General features: G+C 42.3%; 1 protein-coding gene across 1 annotated transcript in view; it reads left to right on the forward strand.

Moving 5' to 3' along the window:
• Nucleotides 1–20,052, forward strand: part of RPA1 (replication protein A1) — a 43,114-nt gene that overhangs the window by 20,348 nt on the left and 2,714 nt on the right. Inside the window, exons 6-15 of the mRNA XM_054573320.1 lie at nt 4,941–5,033; nt 7,207–7,339; nt 8,369–8,471; nt 9,850–9,918; nt 10,059–10,251; nt 10,415–10,554; nt 10,907–11,055; nt 13,298–13,430; nt 15,353–15,529; nt 17,994–18,101. Of these exons, the coding sequence (XP_054429295.1) occupies nt 4,941–5,033; nt 7,207–7,339; nt 8,369–8,471; nt 9,850–9,918; nt 10,059–10,251; nt 10,415–10,554; nt 10,907–11,055; nt 13,298–13,430; nt 15,353–15,529; nt 17,994–18,101 (1,298 nt within the window). The remainder of the gene's footprint in view (nt 1–4,940; nt 5,034–7,206; nt 7,340–8,368; nt 8,472–9,849; nt 9,919–10,058; nt 10,252–10,414; nt 10,555–10,906; nt 11,056–13,297; nt 13,431–15,352; nt 15,530–17,993; nt 18,102–20,052) is intronic.

The raw sequence follows: 20,052 nt of genomic DNA on the forward strand, positions 1-20,052 counted from the left end.
ACTGGCATCTCCATGTACTTAAGTTGTATTCCAAGCAAGGTGACCATCCCTTTAAGTGTAAAGGGCCTTTTATTCTTTGTAAACTGACTATTGTATTGTCTATTTGTCTTTTGGGTTGTCTGTCTTTCTTTTCTCAATTTCTAAGAGTTCTTTAAAAAGTAGGGGTATCAATCCATTTTCTCCAGTATGTGTTACAAAGGCTTTTTGACTCTGCTTATGGTGTTTTTGCTATGTAGCTGTGTTTTTGTTTTTATGAAGTTGAATTTTCCAATTATTTTATTATGACTTTGGGGTTTTAAGCCATAGTTAGAAAGGTTTTCCTCACTCCAAAGTTAGGGTATTTGCCCATGTTTTATTCTAGTACTTGGCGAGATTTTATTTTTTACATTTAAATCATCCATGCTGCCTTTGCCTTATCATTGTGGTTTCTTTGTTTGTGGTGTTTAAGGCCTCACTTTCACATAATTTGGAATTTGTGGGTTTTCTCAGTCCCCTGGTTTCACTAAAAGATGTAGTCTGTGTGTTTGAGTTATGTTGTGGGTATTTATCCTCTTTGTTGCTTTATGTCATTTTTAAGAGAAGTGGGAAGATTTGGGACTTGGTCATCACCATACTTCTTCCAGAAATGGAACCTTCTATATTTTAATTTGTACCTACACAAAACAGTAATTTAGTGCTTTAAATTGGAAAGGGAAACCTGGCTTATTCAGGTAAAGTTCTAAAATATTAAATTGGAACATCACATTTGTTTTGTAGTAGTGATATTTTGTTAAAATGAGCACATTGGTTTATTGTATTCTCAGCTTTTAGGAAGGAGAGCTAAGGCAAAGCAATTCTTAGCACCTCTGAAATCTCTGGATGCTGTAGCAAGGTCAGGGAGAGGGGATGGTGCCTAATTTTATCGGCCAGATTTCAAATGTTTTTTATGTTGTATTTAATTGAATGGTTGTTCAGACATTTTGTGTTTCAGGGGGGAAAGTATTTGAAATAAAGATAAAGATTACTGCTTAGGGTTAGAACTGTAAAACTGTGGGGAAGACTCCTTTGTCCCAGTATCCAGTTCCACTGGTTCTTCCCTTCAGGATCTGTTCCCGTGCAGGGGGTGAGAGGAAGATCTTGCTGTCCAGAGTTATTTGCTATTGAATTTCATTGTAACCAGGTGAATAACGTATTGTTACTTGGGCCATGATAGAAATAGCTTTGTTACAATGATTACTACCTTACAGGTGTATTTCACATAAATGTTTTCTAATTGTCTATTGTGAGAGCAAGGAAACTCTGTTATTAGTGGATAGAGAACTAAAGTTAGATTTGTATCCTCCTAGCACTTAACCCAGAACCTGTGACATAATTAAGTGACCAGTAAAATTAATAGACTAAATCCAGCCCAGAAACTGGCAGAGGAATTCCAAAATGTACACTGAAATTGTCTTATGGTACTAGTACTACCTCAAATAAAGATACAGAATTTTTTAAATGTGAGAAATAAAACTTCAGACACAATTCATGTTGCATACAGTACTGGACTGGATGATTTTAAATCTCCCATATATTTTTGTCAATATGTATATTCTCTGTACCTACATTATTTCTAACCATAATCTTTTATGTAGACTTAAATTTCTTACACTTAGTAGTATTACTCATTAATTGGAATTTTTTTCTGCCTGATGCTGTCCATTTTCTCCAACAGGAAATTGTAACTATTGGATTGACTCTCCTTTAAATTCTTTGTAGCTGTTGTTAAGAAAGCACTTGCTAGTAGAAACTGAGCTTTTGTGCACTCCATTGTGTGTTACCTAATTTTTATCTGCTGGTGGCTCACTCACCGCTACAATGATAATGATAGGTGTGGATGCAAGCAACCTGAGGAACTGGAGTCTGCCTTTTAAATGTCCCATTTTCCTCCTGGGTGAGAGCCAATGATGTGAAGCTAGCGTAGAGCACCTAAGAATTACGACCTTGATCCTTCTTCCTGAAATAAATGGTTTGATTTGCAAGTGGCATGAAACAGACTATCAGAGGTTGAGTCTGTGCATTTCAACTTTGGGGTATAATTTTAAATTTTAGAAAGATTTTTATTTAGCTATAGACTAATTTCTTTGACTTCTCACGGTCAGCAGCCGCGTTGCAGTGCATTAAGCTGAAGGGCAATTGTTGCTGTTTACAATGCACCAGGATGCTTGCCATCCATTTACTTTGAGGCTGTCCCTTGTGTCCTGTGCCAGATTTGCAAATGTAGACCAAAGCAGAAGTTGAGGATTGCTCTGATAAATGAATTAGTAACTTCTCCCAGCTACCAAATGTTAGGGTTATTAGTTATGTTCTATATAGTTGTGGCTGCCAGAATTGGTTGCTTACAATTAAAAATTAACTACATGGTGAAGGAGTTGGATCTAGTCAGACAAACCTGAGTTCAAGATGACATTTTGCCTCTTCCTAGCTGCGTGACTTTGGGCAGGTTACTTGACCTCTGTGACCCAGTTTTCTCATCTGTTAAAAGGGTATAATGATACTACCTATATCATAGGGCTGGAGATTAAATGGTATAGTACCTGGTGCATAATTAGCACTGAAAAATGGTAGCTATTATTAATGTCTACTTCACTGAATCTAAGAATCCAATAATTATATAAGACTGTACTATTTTATTTGTACTACTAAAAGGAAATTATAACACGCTTATACACACACACACACACACTTTTATCCTTACTCAAGGACATGCATACTGATTTGAGAGAAAGGGAAAGAAACGTCAGTGTGAGAAATGTTGATTGGTTGGTTGCCTCTGGTGTGCGCCCTGATCAGGGACTGAATCCGCAGCCTAGGCATGAGCACTGAGTGGGAACTGAACCCACAACCTTTTGGTTTTGGGGACAATGCCCCAACCACCTGAGCCACACTGGCCAGAGCAACACGTTAATTTTAATACATACGTTAAAATGTCAAAAATACTCAGAATAGGTAAATAGCTAAGTTATATTTTTAAAAATTGTGGTAAAATATGCATTGCAAAATGTATATCTTAACCATTTTTTAAATGTATAGTTTAGTGGCATTTGAGTGCATCCCGTTCTTAGGCAACCATCACCACGTCAGAACTCTTTCCCCACCCTGAACTGAAGCTCAGCGCCCGTGAGACACTAACTCTGCACTTCCCGCTCCCCCAGCTCCGGGTGGCCACGGCGCCGCTCCCTGTCTCTCTGAATTTGAGTACTCTGGGTACCTCATAAAGGTGGTTACATTTTGATAGAAATTAAAGGTAAGAGATCAGCATGTCCCATGACCACGTCCTGTTTAGCAGTGTACTCGAAGAAGCAGGCATCTATCAAGATGAGGGCTCGAGAGTTTGTGCGTATTTGAGACCATGGGAGGAGAGGGAGGCACTGGGTGGAGTAGGGCCGGGGTTTGTGTATTTTTATGGTACCATCTTTGGATGTTTAAATCTTTTCATTCTTTCGAATATTTCATGAAGCAGGGGGAAAAGAAAAACATTTCCCCCCAAGCATTAGCCCCTAATACTGTTTACTGAGCCACTCATGTTTTCCCTACCGATTTTTAAAAAGGTTCAAAATACTCCTTCGCAAGACATAGTATGAAAGAAGAGCAGTTCTCTCATTCAATTTCTATGACACTTTGTAATTTCAGAGACAGTGCGGAAGCTAAAAGCAAACACAAAACTTGCTTGTCAAGAATCTATGTCCCTTTTTCTATGTAAATACAGCCTTGATTTTCCTCTCCATAGGAAGAACTAAAGAATAAACAATTCTGCTTAACCTTTCCAATTTTATGCTAAATTAATTTTACTCTAATGGCACAGTTAACTCTCATTTAGTCGTACCACTGAAGAGTAATATTGGCAGAAGGAAATGACACCGGCGGCGCGTGATGTGCCCGGTTGAGGTAGGGCCTTGGAAGCGCAGCAGGAGAGTCGTTGGAGAAGGCGGGGCGGGGCGGGGGCGGAGGCTGCGGCGGCTCCTTCAGCGGGGCTCTCCGTCGGGGTTCCCAGGCACTCGAGGAAATTTTTTTTTTCTCCCACGAGCACTCTTGGTGAGCAGGCCAGGCTGACTTGTACTTTTAGTGCCAATTACAAAGGCAAAATAAAATTCCGTAAATCTATTGGGGTTTTGTTTTTTTTTTAATTAGGTGTATTTTGCTATTTTAACATTTTCAACTTAATAAACATTTGTAGAAAGGATGAGGGGCAAAGAAACACCTTGATGGTATGGCATTTCTTACTTTCTGCTTCAGAGAGTTCATTTCCCCTCTTTTCCTTTTAATCTTCCTGTTTCCTTCACACACCTGGTTTCTGAACTCCATTCTCATCTCTTCCTGCTGTGACAGTTCACAGGCACTTCACGGTACCTAAGGTTCTTTCAACTCTTATTTTCCACCAGCCGTCAGTTGCAAAATAAAGTAGCTTTGTTTGGGAGGGAGAGGGTAGAATCCTTTCTGAATGTCTTTTTTTCCTTTGAAGCAGGAGCACTTCAGAGACAATTGAACCGCTTTTAGGTTTTTCTTACCACCCAGCTTTTTCTTCTAATAGTTCCTGCCGTGAACACACAGTTCTGTTGATGACATCGATTTGTTGCTATGGAAATAGCGGTATTGTCGGAGATCTAGCCCAGTGACTTGACTTCAGGTTCATGCAAGAGAAATGGGCAAGGCTTTAGGGGAGAACCTCATTAAAACTGAGAGCTATCAATTATAAGCAGGTGAAAGATAAATGGAGCCAGCCTTTTATGAAATGAAAACAAGAGCGAACCCCCGAGCAGAACCATGGCATGCTATCGACTGCCCCAGCATGGCTTGGAACCCATGAGAGTCTTCAGCAAAATCATAAATTTGTATTTTCTTTGAGTATTTCTTCTACTTAAGTTTCAGCCCTCGAATCCAAGTTATTTGCACCAAAATGATCTTTCTCTTTTGATCCTTAGGACACGGGCAGCAGCAGGTAGCTGCTTCTCCGGCCTCAGCAGCCAGTCCACCAACCAGCAAGCCCCAGCAACAGAATGGGAGCTCAGGAATGGGTAAGACTGCCACGTGAGGATGTGTGCTGATTATGCTGCTGATCATACGTGTCAGGCTTTTGAATAATGTTTTGAAATTTAATCTGGGACTATCGGGGGTGTTTAGAATGCCATTCATGACAGTTGCTTCTTGCAAAGAGTAAGTTCAGTTTTCATTGCAAAGTATGTGATTGAAAAAGTGATTAAAGGTAGTCTTTTAAAGATACTTAATATGTCATTTTTTATCAGAATGATATACTGTTCTCTGTTAATAGTTTTTCTGGTAGTTTTCCACATTTTGGGTTTTATACCCTCTTGACTTTGTGAATTTACATAGCTTTTAAATTCCAGTCTTTTAACTATCTAGGATCTGCTTATTAAATTAGGCTTGTCTCTCCAAGTTTCCCGTTTTGGGCTCCTGACTATTTATCTTAGCTTGAAGACAGTGTCATTTATATTGATCATAGATTCGCTTCTCAGTTTCGTGGATGAGAAATAGTTTCTTCTTTTAACTTTCTCTGCAGCGCGTCCTCAGAGGCTGTAATGGAATCACTTTGCTTCCTTCTGGCCTTTACTGTAGGAACCACCGTTGAAAATTATGATTCGTAGAACTTGGTTGGGTTTATCTTTAGAGGTCCTTTCTTCTGTCACAGCATCGCATACGCCACCTCCGCGCCTCCCCTCAGCTACTGTTTTCTATTCAGTGCTAAGATTCTAAAAAAGGCAAAGTTATGACGTCAGTAATGTTCCTATGAAACTTTCAAGACATTACTTTTTCCCCATTGGTCTTGGATGTTTTTATCTACCTTGCAAAGCTATCCACCTGCTTTCTGTCTCTCTCTTTATAAGTGGATCTATTCATACACAACTCCCAAATCCACCTACTGTTGAAGGGAGGTGGTGGACTAGATTATCTAAAATGGTAAACAATCAAAAAGTCACTTCCTTATGCTGAAATCTAAATAGTAGCATATCGTTCTTATCTCTCCTTTCACAGACTTATTTTCTCAGTTATTCGTCTTTGGCTTGTATTAATATTTAATTGTGAAAATCTGTTAATGTTTCCTAAATACACATCAGCTGGATGGTGAAAGAAAGAAGACTGGATATGTACTGAGAAAAGCTACCTGACTTGAAAACTAGATGTGTGTGTGTGCTTTACATAATTGTGTATTAAATATTAGGTATGTAAACACACACACATTCTACATAGCCCGTGTGCTTCTTTGCATATTCTTGAAGTAACTGTTTCTGTTCTGTATATAGCTGTCTCTCAGCTCCGCAGTTAGAATAGAAAATTTTAAGATCTGGGACAGTCTGTGTATATTTTTTACTAAAGTGCTACAGATACCTAGAATAGTGTGTGGTACCTGCTTTGAAAACTCAATAAATAAATGCTGAATAGTGGTAGATTTATACTTCTAGAAACATTCCATTGTGAAGAAATGTTTTGATAGAGAAGATATGAAGTCACTGGACTAAATTATGTTTTCTGAATGCAGGGGGGTGAGCTTTACAGAAGCAGCATGCGGAGCAGTTCGTGTGCTTCTGGGCTTTCCTAACCTGCCAGGTGGAGGCTGCTGCTTGGGCTTGGACTAAGGAGGCGGAGGGAATCGTGGTGGCCAGCCGCCTGCGTGTCTTGAACCAACAGCAGATTCTTCCCCTCTGCTCCCAAATAAACCCCGTGCTGTAGATTCCATTCTGTCCTTTTCAGACCTGTAGATAGCTGAGGACCGGGAGTTTTGAGGGGATATACAACGTTTGTGTCAGGTGTCCTTCACCTTGGATGGTTCATCCACTGTGAACCTGGCCTCCTGGCCTGTCCTTTTGTTCTTTTGCACCTAGTGACTTGCATCCGTTTTACCAGGCAAGGCGGTCGATTCTCTTTTGCTGACCTGTCCTCTCACCCACTGATACAAGAGCAAAGTGTGAGAAGGGCGGACCTCTGAAGGGGCACTGCCTTTGTTCGCTTGTCCTCAGGACTTAAGTCACCAAATACACAGGGAATGTCTGTGTGCCCAGCCTTCGTTCTAGATTGGTTTTTAGCCTCCTGTGTGGGCTCTGCTTGATTTTCATGTCTCTTGATACTAAAAAGGAGGAACTTTGCCTCTTGTTTTATGATTTCACCAGTGACACCTCTGTAACAGAGTCAGTTTAAAGAGAATAATGGTTGTCCTTGTGTTTGTTTTGAAAGGTTCCACTGTATCCAACCCTTATGGTGCCTCAAAGATATTTGGAAAAGCCGGAGGAGCGAGCCTCGCGAGCAGTTCCGGGGGCACACAGGCCAAGGTGGTGCCCATTGCCAGCCTCACCCCTTACCAGTCCAAGTGAGTCGCCCTGCGGAGTCAGTGCAGAATGTGCTGCAAAGTAGTATGTGAGGGCACTATGGACTCGTCTTATTTGTGTCTGAACTCTTACCACACATGAAATTGGTTTCCTCTTTTTTGTTTTTTCTTTACCCTTTAACTCCCTTGTCAGATAAGAATGGCCAAAAGAAAGATCTGCCATACCTATTGAGTTTCATTCATTTTGAAATTTAAAATATGTAACGCAGAAAGAATCAATGGACAGTCTTAGGAGTAAAACTAAGTATTCGTTCTAATTCAAGAAGGCGTTTATTTTCTCATCATGTAAATAGGTGGCTTGTAGTCCATAAATGTTACTCTTGATATAGTTGGCTGAAAGAACATGTCCTATATTTATATTTACATTAATATACCTCAAAGAGATCATTTTTATACCTTTTTTCCATTAAAAATTAATTTGGCAGCTGCAGTTCAGTTCTTCACAGTGCGGGAAAGACATGTTCAGGATGGGCACCGGGACCGGGTGTCGAACCTTGTGCCTCCTCTTCTAGTGGCTTCTGGGTCCCTACTGCTTCGGTGTGTTTTGCTTTGGCGTCTTACCAACACCACGTTCCATAGCCGTGTTTTTCTGTTCGACGTGTGTTAGAAATGAGACTGAAGTTTGGCACCAGCCATACCAGTTCCCGTAATGAAAATAGTGGCAAAATATAATTGCTGGTGTTACTGCATTTCTAGCTTCAAACCTTTCATTAAGGGGATATTGTTGCCTTGGTGATGCTTTTTGGAGAAGGGAGAGAGTTTGTAAATTTACCTATTTGACAGGAGAATGAGTTAGTGTTAAATCGCCTGGTATGTTTTACTATTTGCTTATTCTATAAACTGTCAAACCTTTATGTCATCTTTCGGTTTAATTAGGTGGATTAAAATAGAGCTTACATTGAAAAATGGAATACGCAGGAGCTAAGAAAAGCTGTAGGAAGATGTTAGGGAACCTTTCAGATCCTTCTCAAGTAAAATTCGAATGCTAATACAATCTTACTTGGTTTTTAGGTGGACTATTTGTGCTCGTGTTACCAACAAAAGTCAGATCCGTACCTGGAGCAATTCCCGAGGGGAGGGGAAGCTTTTCTCTATAGAACTAGTCGATGAAAGTGTGAGTACTTGTCAAGTGGGGAGATGACTCTGAGAAACAGAAGGCTCATCGCTGAGGGCCTGTGGGGTGAAGAACAATGGGAGGCCAGGAAGAACCGTGATTGTTACTGTTTTCCTCTTTTGTAGTCTTGTAGTCTTTCCTCTTTGGGGGACAAAAAGGGTCAAAGGTTATAAATAAAATCCTCAACCTTAAACGAAAGCATTTCTAGCCATGGGAATTAGTTTTCTAAATTTATAAGTCGCCTAATGGGCAGGATAAAGCAGCGATGCCCCGTCCGACTCGCTGGTGGGCTTAGTTGAAGCTGGGGGAGGTGGTATGTGCTCATGAGCAAAGTGGCGCTCGAAGCTGCAGCAGAAGGCACACAGCAGCCACCCCGATAAGTGACTGATTTTGTGGGAGGTGGATCCCGACGATGCGGACTCTACGTGCTTTACTCAGACAAAACCAAACCACAGCAAGGAGACCAAAAAGCCAAGCTGTGGAGTCTCTACCGTCTTGTTAGCTGTTTCTCTTCTGTCCGTTAGTTTTGTTTCTAATTCCTCATGCTATGTATACTTCAGGCCCTTCAACTGCCGCTTATTTCCTATCTGTTCACACCTCTTAAGGGCAGAGAAAAAATAGGTGGTTTGTTTTTAATTTTTGTTCTTGGAAGATGGAATGACACCCCAGATGTACAGGGGTGAGGCAAACGGCGCTTCACAGTTGTCTGTATGGGGAATAATGCAGCCATAATACAAGATCAACTCTGTGTTTCACATACAACTCTAAACCTACTTTCGCCCCTCCCTGTACTGACTGTAATGCCTAAATCAATATCAGAACCTAATTTTTTACCAAAATATTGGCCTCTTCTGTCAGTTGGCAAAAATTTCACTCATTTTTTTCGGGTTTTTGTTCATCTGTAGCATTTTGACTGATAAAAAGTAAAAGTGAAAATCAAATCACAAGCAACTTGGAAACGTGACTTGCTGTAACATTTTTGGCAACGACTCCTAAACATGAACTAATTCCTTACTTAATGCAAATGCGAGGGAAGCCGGTGAATCATCATGGTCCAGCTCACTCCCCCGTGGGCTGTGGTCGTGCCACTCAGCGTTCAAAGTTGTCTTATTTTTGTTGTCAGTATATTAAACTCACTGTTGGGTTTGTTGTAGGGGGGCGTTGTATTTTATTTTTTAGGTTTCTAACTTGAAGTTAATAAAGCGTGGTAACAGGATCAGTTATCTAAACTAAACTTGTTTTATGGGATTAATAACTTGATTATGTGACTATAAAACGTGTGTTTCTTTAAAGATGTCATTCAACAGTAATGTATTCTGTTTTTCACTGGCAAAACTGGGTGAACCGCACAATTCTCCCCTCTTGCATGCATCCACAGGGTGAAATCAGAGCTACTGCTTTCAACGACCAAGCCGACAAGTTCTTCCCCCTCATTGACGTGAATAAGGTACGACAGTGTTGAGTCTAGGACTGAAGCGGTTAAGGATGAGGGAGCTCCCGGTCGTGGGAGGGCTCTGTGGTGGTGAAGGGTTTTTATACCCAGTTTGACGGACTGTCCCATGTTCCGTGGCTCGGACTCTTTTGCAGGTCTATTATTTCTCTAAAGGCACCCTGAAGATTGCTAACAAACAGTTCACAGCTGTTAAAAACGACTATGAGATGACCTTCAATAATGAGACTGCTGTCCTGCCCTGTGAAGACGGTCGTAATTTGCCTACCGTTCAGTTTGATTTCACAAAGATTGATGACCTAGAGAGCAAACCGAAGGACTCGCTTGTAGGTAAGCCTGTGTCGTGTCTGAGAGCAAAGGGAGTGCTGGTTGTCAGTTTTGTTTGCAACACACAGGGAAGGTATGAGACCTCCCTGCGAGCTCTTCAGCCTGTGGCCGTGCCATAACGGGAGCCCTGCCCACCTCTCGCTAAAACGTTGTGCCTGTGTTTTAGACATAATCGGGATCTGCAAGAGCTATGAAGATGCCACGAAAATCACAGTGAAGGCTAACAACAGAGAAGTTTCTAAGAGAAATATCTATTTGATGGACATGTCAGGGAAAGTGGTGTCTACTACTCTGTGGGGAGAAGATGTAAGTCCTTCCGTTCAGCAGTCAGAGCGTGTGCAGAAAGGTGGTGGCTTGTCCTGTAGACGCTTCCCAATGAAGGATTGGGCTGTCATGGGAGTATTTGAAATCCATTTGGTTTACTTCTGCACTTAGTAGAATTTAAGTTTTACATAGCGAAATGCTGTTTCTTCTACATCAGTTTTGATGTATCTCTGAGCAGATTCTTGTGTGTCGGGTTATCTTGTATAGATTCCCTGCACCATTTATTGCATTCACTCCACTATTGACTGTTTTCCATGTTTTCTCTAAAAATGTTCTGTCTGCTCTTGCCAGTGACACATGTTTGTATGTGTTTGGGATTTTTGTTATGATGCAGGCTGACAAATTTGATGGTTCCAGACAACCCGTGATGGCTATCAAAGGGGCCAGAGTGTCTGATTTTGGTGGACGGAGCCTCTCTGTACTGTCTTCAAGCACAGTCATTGTGAACCCTGACATCCCAGAGGCCTATAAGCTTCGTGGATGGTAGGTGTTACGGGGCTAAACAAGGGGGCTGTTAGAGCCTGGGCTTTGAGAAGCACTGGCTCTTTGGGTTCTTGCAATCAGCATGTGAGCTGTCTGCCAAGCAGAGGGCTTTGTTCCTGAATGGAACAGTTCCCATATTTCGTGGTGGCATTATGCCTTCTGAGAGGATGGCTTTAAAGCCCTTAAACTGACAAACCTGTAATCCCTTGACAAACCTGGAGAGACAGAGGAAGAGGCCATTAAAATGGAAGTGCTGCACGCCGACCTCAATCCTGCCAAAGCGGGATGAGGCCGGGCTTTCGCAGCTGTGTGCTAAAGGCATCTGTCTCTCCCAGGTTTAGCGCCGCGGCCTCCTGTGGTGTGGGGGGAGAAAGTGCTCTGTTCCGTCCAGTCTTTGGTGCCGATTGCATCTTCTAGTGTGTGTTCACGGGACTCTGATAAAGTGCCGTGAGAACAATGGGCTTTTGTTGGCGTTTTATCGTTATTCCCAAAGCACTCAGGCGATGAGGGGCGCCTATTAAAATCTCCTTGCTATATCTAGCTTTTTAGGGTGTTAAAACTCTGCCTCAGAGGAGCACTTCAAACTGAAACATGGTATGCAGGAATTGATGTGGTCAGGGAGAACACTTTCGCTTGAGCTTAAATAATTTGTACAGCTGTAGTCACAGGGGGGAGTGTGTCAGTTTTCAGTTATGTTTTAGGGCTTAAGGGACCAACAAATTAGCTCACATTACATACTCCCTGCTTTTGTTCTGAGTCTAATGTGAAATAGTAGCACTAGTATTTTAATAGTTCCATGAAACATCTACTGGAATGTTCATGTCATTTACACCAGCCTTATGAGTATGGCCCACGTGTATCTATATGTAACTGTCCTGGTAGCTGGCATTGTATTAGAAGACAACGGGCCTGTTAGTAGTCTGACCAGAAATAACCACAGCTTTGGGTCCTTACTGCTTTCTTTTCTTTCAGGCTCTGGAGCTCGACCTCAGGTTAATTGCATGCCCACATTAAGGTCTTTATATTTTACTTGTCAAACAATAACTGTCATCCTGGTCAACATAAAAAGACATGGCTGTCTCCAAAATAAAATAACTGGGCATTGATCAAAGAGGTTCAGTGTGCACAACCCACTAGGCAAGGACTGGAGATGTTTAGATCTCGGTTATAGCAACGTGGAATTTTTATTGTAAGAAGGGCTGCCTCTCTCCTTGCTCTGTTGACTCCTGATGAGCTGCCTTTGGTGGCAAATGTCTCCTTGGAGTTTTTGAAACCGTAAACTTGTGTAGCTCGTCGTGGCAGAACAGATTTATGGACCTTGCTGTGCCTCTCTGACGGATTTAGCCGCTTACCTGGCAGGATGAGAAGGCAATTGTCTGCAGCTCAAGGCAGCACGCATCCCTTTAGGTGGGCTCTTTAAGGAGCCTGTTCTGTACGTGGTTAGCTTTTAGTTATCCTCCATTGGGATGACATTGGCATGTTTTTAATCTCAGAGTCACTCTTCCCTGCCACAGATATGTGTCTGAGCCACTTTCTCCCTGGGCTCATTTCCTTAATATTGGCTGATACGTAATCAAGGAGTGTAATCAATTTTAATAATAAATGCAAATCAATTTTAACGTTAATATTATGTAACTACAACTCTCACTAAGAAGGTAAAGCTGCAAGAAAACTGATAGTACCTCTTAATACATTACTTTCGGTTATATAATCCTTTGGGCTCTGTATCAGACCTCAAAGCTCTCTCACCTGGGACTTTTTGTTGTTGTTGTTGTTGTTGGCTACCATTACAATATGTTGACTGTTGCTCTCTATACTGATACATTCCATTGATGATAAAAATGCATGTGCTGATAGAGGGTGAAAATCCGTAGCCCAAAGGACTAAACCAGAGCTCTACAGTATTGCTTTTTTGTTGCTGACTGTCCAGGTTGCTGTTTCTTGGGCCTTGGGCCTTTGGGCCAGTGTTGATAGGCAAGGCCAATTTAAGAAAAGGTGGTGTGGTACTTGGGCGCTGACTCTCTTGACCACTGGGGGGCATCAAAGCAGTTGAGATAAAAAGAGGTCACTCAGTTTCCTCAGTAGGCAAAAGATACGGTGAAAAAGACAGTCATCGCAGCCTGTGTGAGTGTGACCTATGAAAGTTGGGCGGAGGAGTGGATAGCCTGTATTTGGCGTAAAGAAATGAGTGGCATATTCAGCCAGTATATAAAGTGTCTGTCATTCTTTGATTATTTCTCAGGTTTGACTCAGAAGGACAAGCGTTAGATGGTGTTTCCATCTCAGATCTAAAGAGTGGAGGAACAGCCGGAAGCAGCACCAACTGGAAGACCTTGTATGAGGTTAAATCGGAGAACCTGGGTCAAGGTGACAAGGTACCCTACGCTCCTAGCCTTCCTCACAACAGCATGTAGAGTGCGAAAGGATGCGTTTCCAAGGCCCATTCCCGCCACCAGCTGTCAGGCATTAATTCTGAGCTGTGATTCGCAGTGGGGGCTCTGGCCAGAGCGTGGCGCGATGGCTGGGGCGGTGGCCATGCTCCTAGTAGGGGTGCGTTGTAGGCTCCGGTGCGTGGAGGCCGGAAAATGTGGACTCTGACTTAGGGAGTTGTTTAATTCTTAGAGGGATCTTAATAAAGGGGTCATAACCGAGCCATGTATTTTAATGAAAACTGCCCCGGAGTCCATATTCCTTTTCTTTGATTGTTCCTGCAGATTGAAATGCCTGCACACCAAGAAGAGGTTTTGGGGTTGTATGTAGGGCTCACGCGGTGCACGCAGCAGGCACGCTGTCCCACAGCCGGCAGCGTGCCTGTGCTCTCGCCGCTGGGGAATATGAACCCCACCCGGGCTGTGAGCCGCCAGTGTGTCTGACACGAATTGGCTCTGGCGTTTGACCTTGGTCGCCGCTTCCCTTCAGTGTTAGTATGGAATGACCCTCCTCTCATTTCTGTCTACAAATTCATATTTAAATTATTTATTTATTCTTTATGCTTTACCCAAACAGCAATCCCCACTTTGTTATTTCCGTGCTACACAGTGCGGCCCTTACTCCTTGCTGTCTCGTCTTGCTCTGTGCCCTCGCCCGGCAACTGTCGTCGGGCAGCCCCCAGCGCTGTGTTCAGGCCTCGAGAGCAAAGCGTAGGCAGACCTGTCCGTCCTGTCAGAGGAACAGCCCGTCTCTGGGTTCTCTGTCACCCAGTCCCTCTCCAAGATCTAAAGGTGGACAGTCTGTCATAAGCAATCAGGCCTAGAGATAACCTGTTTGCACCTGGACTTTCAAGTCTGGCTTTGAATCTGGACCTTGTCTGGAGATACAGAAAAACTCCAGGCATTCTCCTAGGAGACTGCCTGCCTGTCGAGCTCTCTAGACTGAGGGCTCGTCCAAGCTCTTTAAACATCCACGTGATTGTTTTGCCTCTTTTGTTCTGAAACATCGGAAAGCCCTAGAAGTTGCTGACCTGGCTCTGAAGTCAGTATACCCAGAGGGAACTGTTCACCCCCAGAAAGAATCCATTTCACATCCTTTCTGTGAGAGGTGAAAAGCAAAACAAAGAGCAACAACATAAAGCCCCGGCACATGACTTGGTCCTGGCTGCCTTTACTTATCAGTGATTTCTCCACTTTGAATGTCCTTTCTCAGTTATTTTTGCATTCTTCTGAATTTAATGCCTTAGACCAAAGCTTGGCAAACTAGCCCACAGGCCAAATCCAACCCACTGCCTGTTGTAAACAACGTCTTGTTGAAACGTACCCACGTGTTTTTATTTACAAATTGTCTGTGGATGGTTTGCTGGCAACAGCAGAGTAGCTCCCACTACCCTGACCCGAAGCCTAGACAGAGAAAAAAGTGAATCTGAGCCCTAGAAATCACTCCTGTTGTTTTTAATAGGGGAGGTGGTCAAACATCAGTGTGTTAGGTTTTTCTGCATTGCTTTGTGTTTCCTATGTCTCCCACCTGTGGAGGGTCAGACGAACAGGAGAAACAAGTCTTTGTCTCTTGAAGTCTTTATCTTTGGCACACTGTATTTCAGTTTTAATTAATCTAGTTTAACTCGGAGTTAACTCTAACTGTTAAGAAATTATATGCTTTGGAACTTGATTTATTGCCTTTTTAGGGGTTTTGTGGTTAGCCCAAGTGATTTCTAAAGCTACAGAGCAACTTACTGCCTGTAGCTGCCTTGTGATTAGCCTGTAAAAACGCTTGCATGTGGGGGCAGGCTTCCGGCTGCCGCTTGGTCCGGCCCTGGCTGCCGGCTTGGCTGCTCAGCGTCCCGTGTCGCCCTTTCCTCCTGAAGGCAGACTACTTCAGCTCCGTGGCGACAGTGGTATATCTTCGCAAAGAGAATTCGATGTATCAGGCCTGCCCGACTCCGGACTGCAATAAGAAAGTGATTGATCAGCAGAATGGATTATACCGCTGTGAGAAGTGCGACCAGGAATTTCCCAATTTTAAGTACCGCATGATCCTGTCAGTAAGTAGAATGGGTAGATGCGGGGCACTGCAGGGACAGCGAAGCACGGGCATGAGGAAGTGCTAAAGAGCTGATTATGCTCCGTAAATGCAGAAGTAGGGGCCCTTTCGATTGACTAGCAGTATGTCTGCTCCTATGAAAAGCGTTTTTTCATAGCAGGGAGTTACACGTAGATACCCAGCTGATGTTGGTCTGCGGTGCGTGTGGTACAGTCACGGCATTGGTGGCACTTGCCTGCTAACTGTTATGAAGATAGATTAATTTGCAGTGGCATTTCTGGAGAGCAGTAATTATACGTGCAGCTGATGCCTATATTTAGTTACTTTTCTTGTGGGTCATCCGTTCTCTAGCCTCAGCAGAGCTGACTTCAGAGGAGTATGACTGCACGCTGGTGTGGGGCTGGGGCCCCTCCGCGCGGGGAGAGCCGCTTCCTTAACGGTCTTAAAAACCTTTGAGATGAGGGGTGACTGTTTTTTAAACAGTTATAGTAAATGATAATAAAGGTACCAAAAAAACAGACACTATCATTTTAGAACATGATTTGGCAGTAATATATTGGAAGCCTTAAAAATATTTATATTTTCTGACACAATAAACACCTGGAAGGAATTTCTTCTAGAGAAATAATCCAATTTACATCTCTGTAAAGTTGTCTGTTACCTTGTTATTTATTTTTAAAACTTGGATACAACTTAAATGCCCTTAATATTCTACTGGTTAATTCCTTCATTGAATATCTATAGAGTGGAATACCATGAAGAAATAAAAATTTGATGTTTGATAGTCCCAGAGTTAAAATCTTAGAAAACCAATGTTAACAATTTACTGTTCAGTAATTTCCAAAGTTAAAGTATTTGAAAACTAATGTTAATAAAGATTGTAAGCCCTGGCCAGTGTGGCTCAGTTGGTTGGAGTGTTGTCCCATAAACTGAAAGGTCACAGGTTCAATTCCTGGTCAGGGAACATGCCTAGGTTATGGGTTCGATCCTCAGTCATGGCACTTAGAGGGGACAACCTGATCAATGTTTTACATCAGTGTTTCTCTCCCTCTCTATCTCCTCCCCTTCCCCTCTCTAAAATCAGTTTTTTAAAAAATGAAGACCATTAAAGGACATCAATAAATGTTCAGGTTTTATTAATTTTGAAAAGAGCAGAATTTAAATGGTTTTTTTTTATATAGTCTTGAGGTATGTATATGGATGAAAAACCAACTAGGTGGATGAATACCAGACTGTTGGTGATGGTTATTTCTGGTTGATTTTCCTTTGTTTTTGTTTAGTTTTGCATTTCTTACAGTGAATAATACTTTTATAATGGGAAATTTTTTAAAAATCTTTTTAGATAATGAAGTCATTCTACCCACCCTTTCTATATTCTAATTGTCCCTTAAAATGTTAATTCAGCAGGAAAGTTACATATGTAAGCTTTTTATTTTCTGTAAACAATACAAAACTAAATCTTCATTGAACTAAAATGAAGAAAATTGTTTCAAAGAGTTTATTTCATCAGCCTTTCTGTTAAACTTCTAGGTGGACTCTCAGGCACATGGTTTCACATGATGCTCACCCATGTATCTATTATTTTTTTGTTTTTTAATTGTTGTTCTCACCCTGGAAAGCAGACGCCCTGTGCATCTGGGAGGACAGCCTGGGGTGAAGTGTAGGTGTGAGCCCCGTATGTGGCATGCCCTTATATTTGTGTTTTACCTTTTCTGGTTTCCCTGGGTTTTTTTGTCATAGCTTTGTATATTAACCCCACGCATATGCAAAGTGAATATGTAAGCTCACCAAAATGATACCTAAAAAAAACACCCCCAAACCTTTGCTCTCTTGTTTCTACTAAGCCTTTTACTTTACCCTTTTAGCAGCTGGATTCTTTGTGATCCGCTTTCTTCCTTGACTCCCCTATTTAATTTTACACCATGGTCCAACTGGAGACATTTGATTGCTCATTTCTGTTGCTAAAAATTTGGTGGCTGACCAAAGGCCCATAGCTCAGGCTTTTCAATTGTCTGGGATGCTCAGCAGTGGCTGAGAGCCGTCCCATGGAGCTCCTCCTCGCCACCGAAGGATGTACAATTTAAATGCAGTGAACCTGCCCTAACTCATTGGAGGCTTGTTCACACCCTCAGTCCACAGGCCATCGCAGCTGGAGGGGAGCTAGTCCACTGTGCCTGGATTCTGCCTATAAAAGACAGTTTAGTTGGGCTGTGTCTCCATTGAGATCTGAGCTCACACATCCGCAGCCTCTTGTATTTCTGCTGTGATCCAGACTTCCACTTCAAACTCTCCTTCTTTGATACTTTCCATGTTTTTTGGAAAGAATATAGTATATATACATGGTGGTAATGGTTTTTTTCCCAGGTGATTATATTAATGAATGGAAAAAGTTGACCTCCCATCTCCTGAGCGTGTTTTCCCTTTATTCTTTCTTTGCTGAAATAATGCTGAGTTGTGTTTTGTAGGTGAATATTGCCGATTATCAAGACAATCAGTGGGTCACCTGCTTCCAGGAGTCTGCAGAGGCCATCCTGGGTCAGAGCGCGGCCTACCTGGGCGAGTTAAAGGAGAAGGTCAGCTGCCGCCCGTTCCCACCGATGCGGTCCCTGTGCTGGGGCACCGTCTTTACTGTTTTGGGGTTTGCTTCTTTTGGGTGTTGTATATAGTTCTCAGCCTGAGGATGATTTGAGTTGTTCGTCTGATTTTTACTTATGTTTGTCCATCTTGGATTTGCTAACAATGAGGTCATGAAGTGCCATAGACAAAAGTGCCTGAAACGCAGCCCCGCGCCCCCGGTTCCTGGAGCGCTCCGGCGTGGGTGTGCCGGGTGCCTGCGGCCGCGTGAGACACGGGGGCGTCTTCTGAGGGAGCCTGACGTACAGGTGTGCCCTTGCAGCAGAAACACCTTCCCAAAAAGTTGTGTCAAATCCTGGTTTAAAATTACAGATAAGGTACTTGCTGTTATAGGTCATCAGATGCAATTTTTATGAAGTAACTTTTTTTTTTAATGGTTCTAATACATTTCCCTGACACCACTTTCCCCTGCCCCACGCACCCCCACCTCCCACCCTCCGTCCTTCCCCACTTTGGCTTTGTCCATGGGTCTTTTATATGAATTAACTTTCTTTCATAAATTATTTCATTTTTATAAATTTGAAATTTTACACTTTAGGTTTGTTTAATGCAGGTAACAGATTACTGATTATGCTAATAATTAGCATAATCTCTTAAGGAAGACCATTAAAAACTATTTTCAGGGCCACACAAATTGGCATCCATCTATTAACTTTTTTTTCCCCCCACTTTCTCCAGATCAGTTAGAATACTTGTAAAAGCATAAGAAAAGGGGATGTGAGGTTTGGGTGTTTTTCTTATTCTTTTCTGTCTTCAGTTCTGTCTCTCTGCCCCTACCTCTTTCTAAAATTTTGTCTTTGACATCTCTGGAAATAATCCCAACAAACCCTTTTATAGAAATAACTGGAATTGACTCTAAAGTATGATGGCCTCTTTTACCTGTTTTGCCTGGTCGTCTATTTTCATACCAGATTTTAAGGCTCAAGGCAGCCTTTCAGGGTTTTCACGAGCGCATTACAGCGGACTGTTCTTACTGCTGGCGAATGAGGACATAGAGGAGCCCTTCCCTCAGGAGCCACGACCTGCCTGGAGTGCGGCTCCGGGCTGTCCCTCGGCCTGGAAGAGTGATGGCCGCTGGTATAACTTCCTGAAGGTTTAACACATTGTTTTATTTATATGTCGGAAAGCCCAGAGGACTTGTTTTGTGAGTGTGTAGTAACCTTTACACAAAAGAGTTTTATGTGACAAAGCTAGTTTTATGTTCCATGTGGCTTGCCTGATAGGAACTTTTTATATAAAGTTATTGTAAATTTTATGTGTATTTCTATAATATGCTTTCTCTAACCCCGCTGTTGACCAGGCTTTTTTTGTTTTTTTTTAAACAAAGATGCTTAATCAAATAGTATTCGAGGGGCGAGAGAAAGATGAAAAGCGCTGTGTTTTAAACTTTCCCTAAGTTTGTCCCCTTTTCCTGTCTTCACCTGCTCATCAGGTTGGTAGCTGTAGACACAGAGGCTGAAATAGCACATCCGACAACGTGCACCCCTTTCTGAAGGGCTTTTTTCATAGTTCTCAATTTATAAGGAAGATGCTGGGCCTCAGGATCCATTTCGCCTTAAACTTTTGAAGTTTAGGAATGTGTTTCCTAGAAGTGTTTCCTTTTTTTTATTCAAATGCTTTTCTTGTTACAAAATATACATAACAAAGTTTCTTACCTTAACCATGTTTAAGTATAGGCTGTATATTCACCACTCTCACCAGCATCCAGCCGCAGAGCCTTTCCCCTCCTCAGGCTGAAACTCTGTCCCGTAAACACCGGCGCCCCCAACGCCCACCCCTCACCTGCAACCACCATTCTATTTCCTGTCTCTCGGAATTTGACCTCTCTAGATAGACTCTTTTAATTTTTAATAAAATTGTACTTAAACAGTTTTATGTAATGAAATGTCA

The sequence above is a fragment of the Pteronotus mesoamericanus genome, unplaced genomic scaffold (genome assembly GCF_021234165.1).
Source record: "Pteronotus mesoamericanus isolate MK-2021 breed Mesoamerican mustached bat unplaced genomic scaffold, CSHL_Meso_final contig_246, whole genome shotgun sequence".
Taxonomy (NCBI): Eukaryota; Metazoa; Chordata; class Mammalia; order Chiroptera; family Mormoopidae; genus Pteronotus; species Pteronotus mesoamericanus.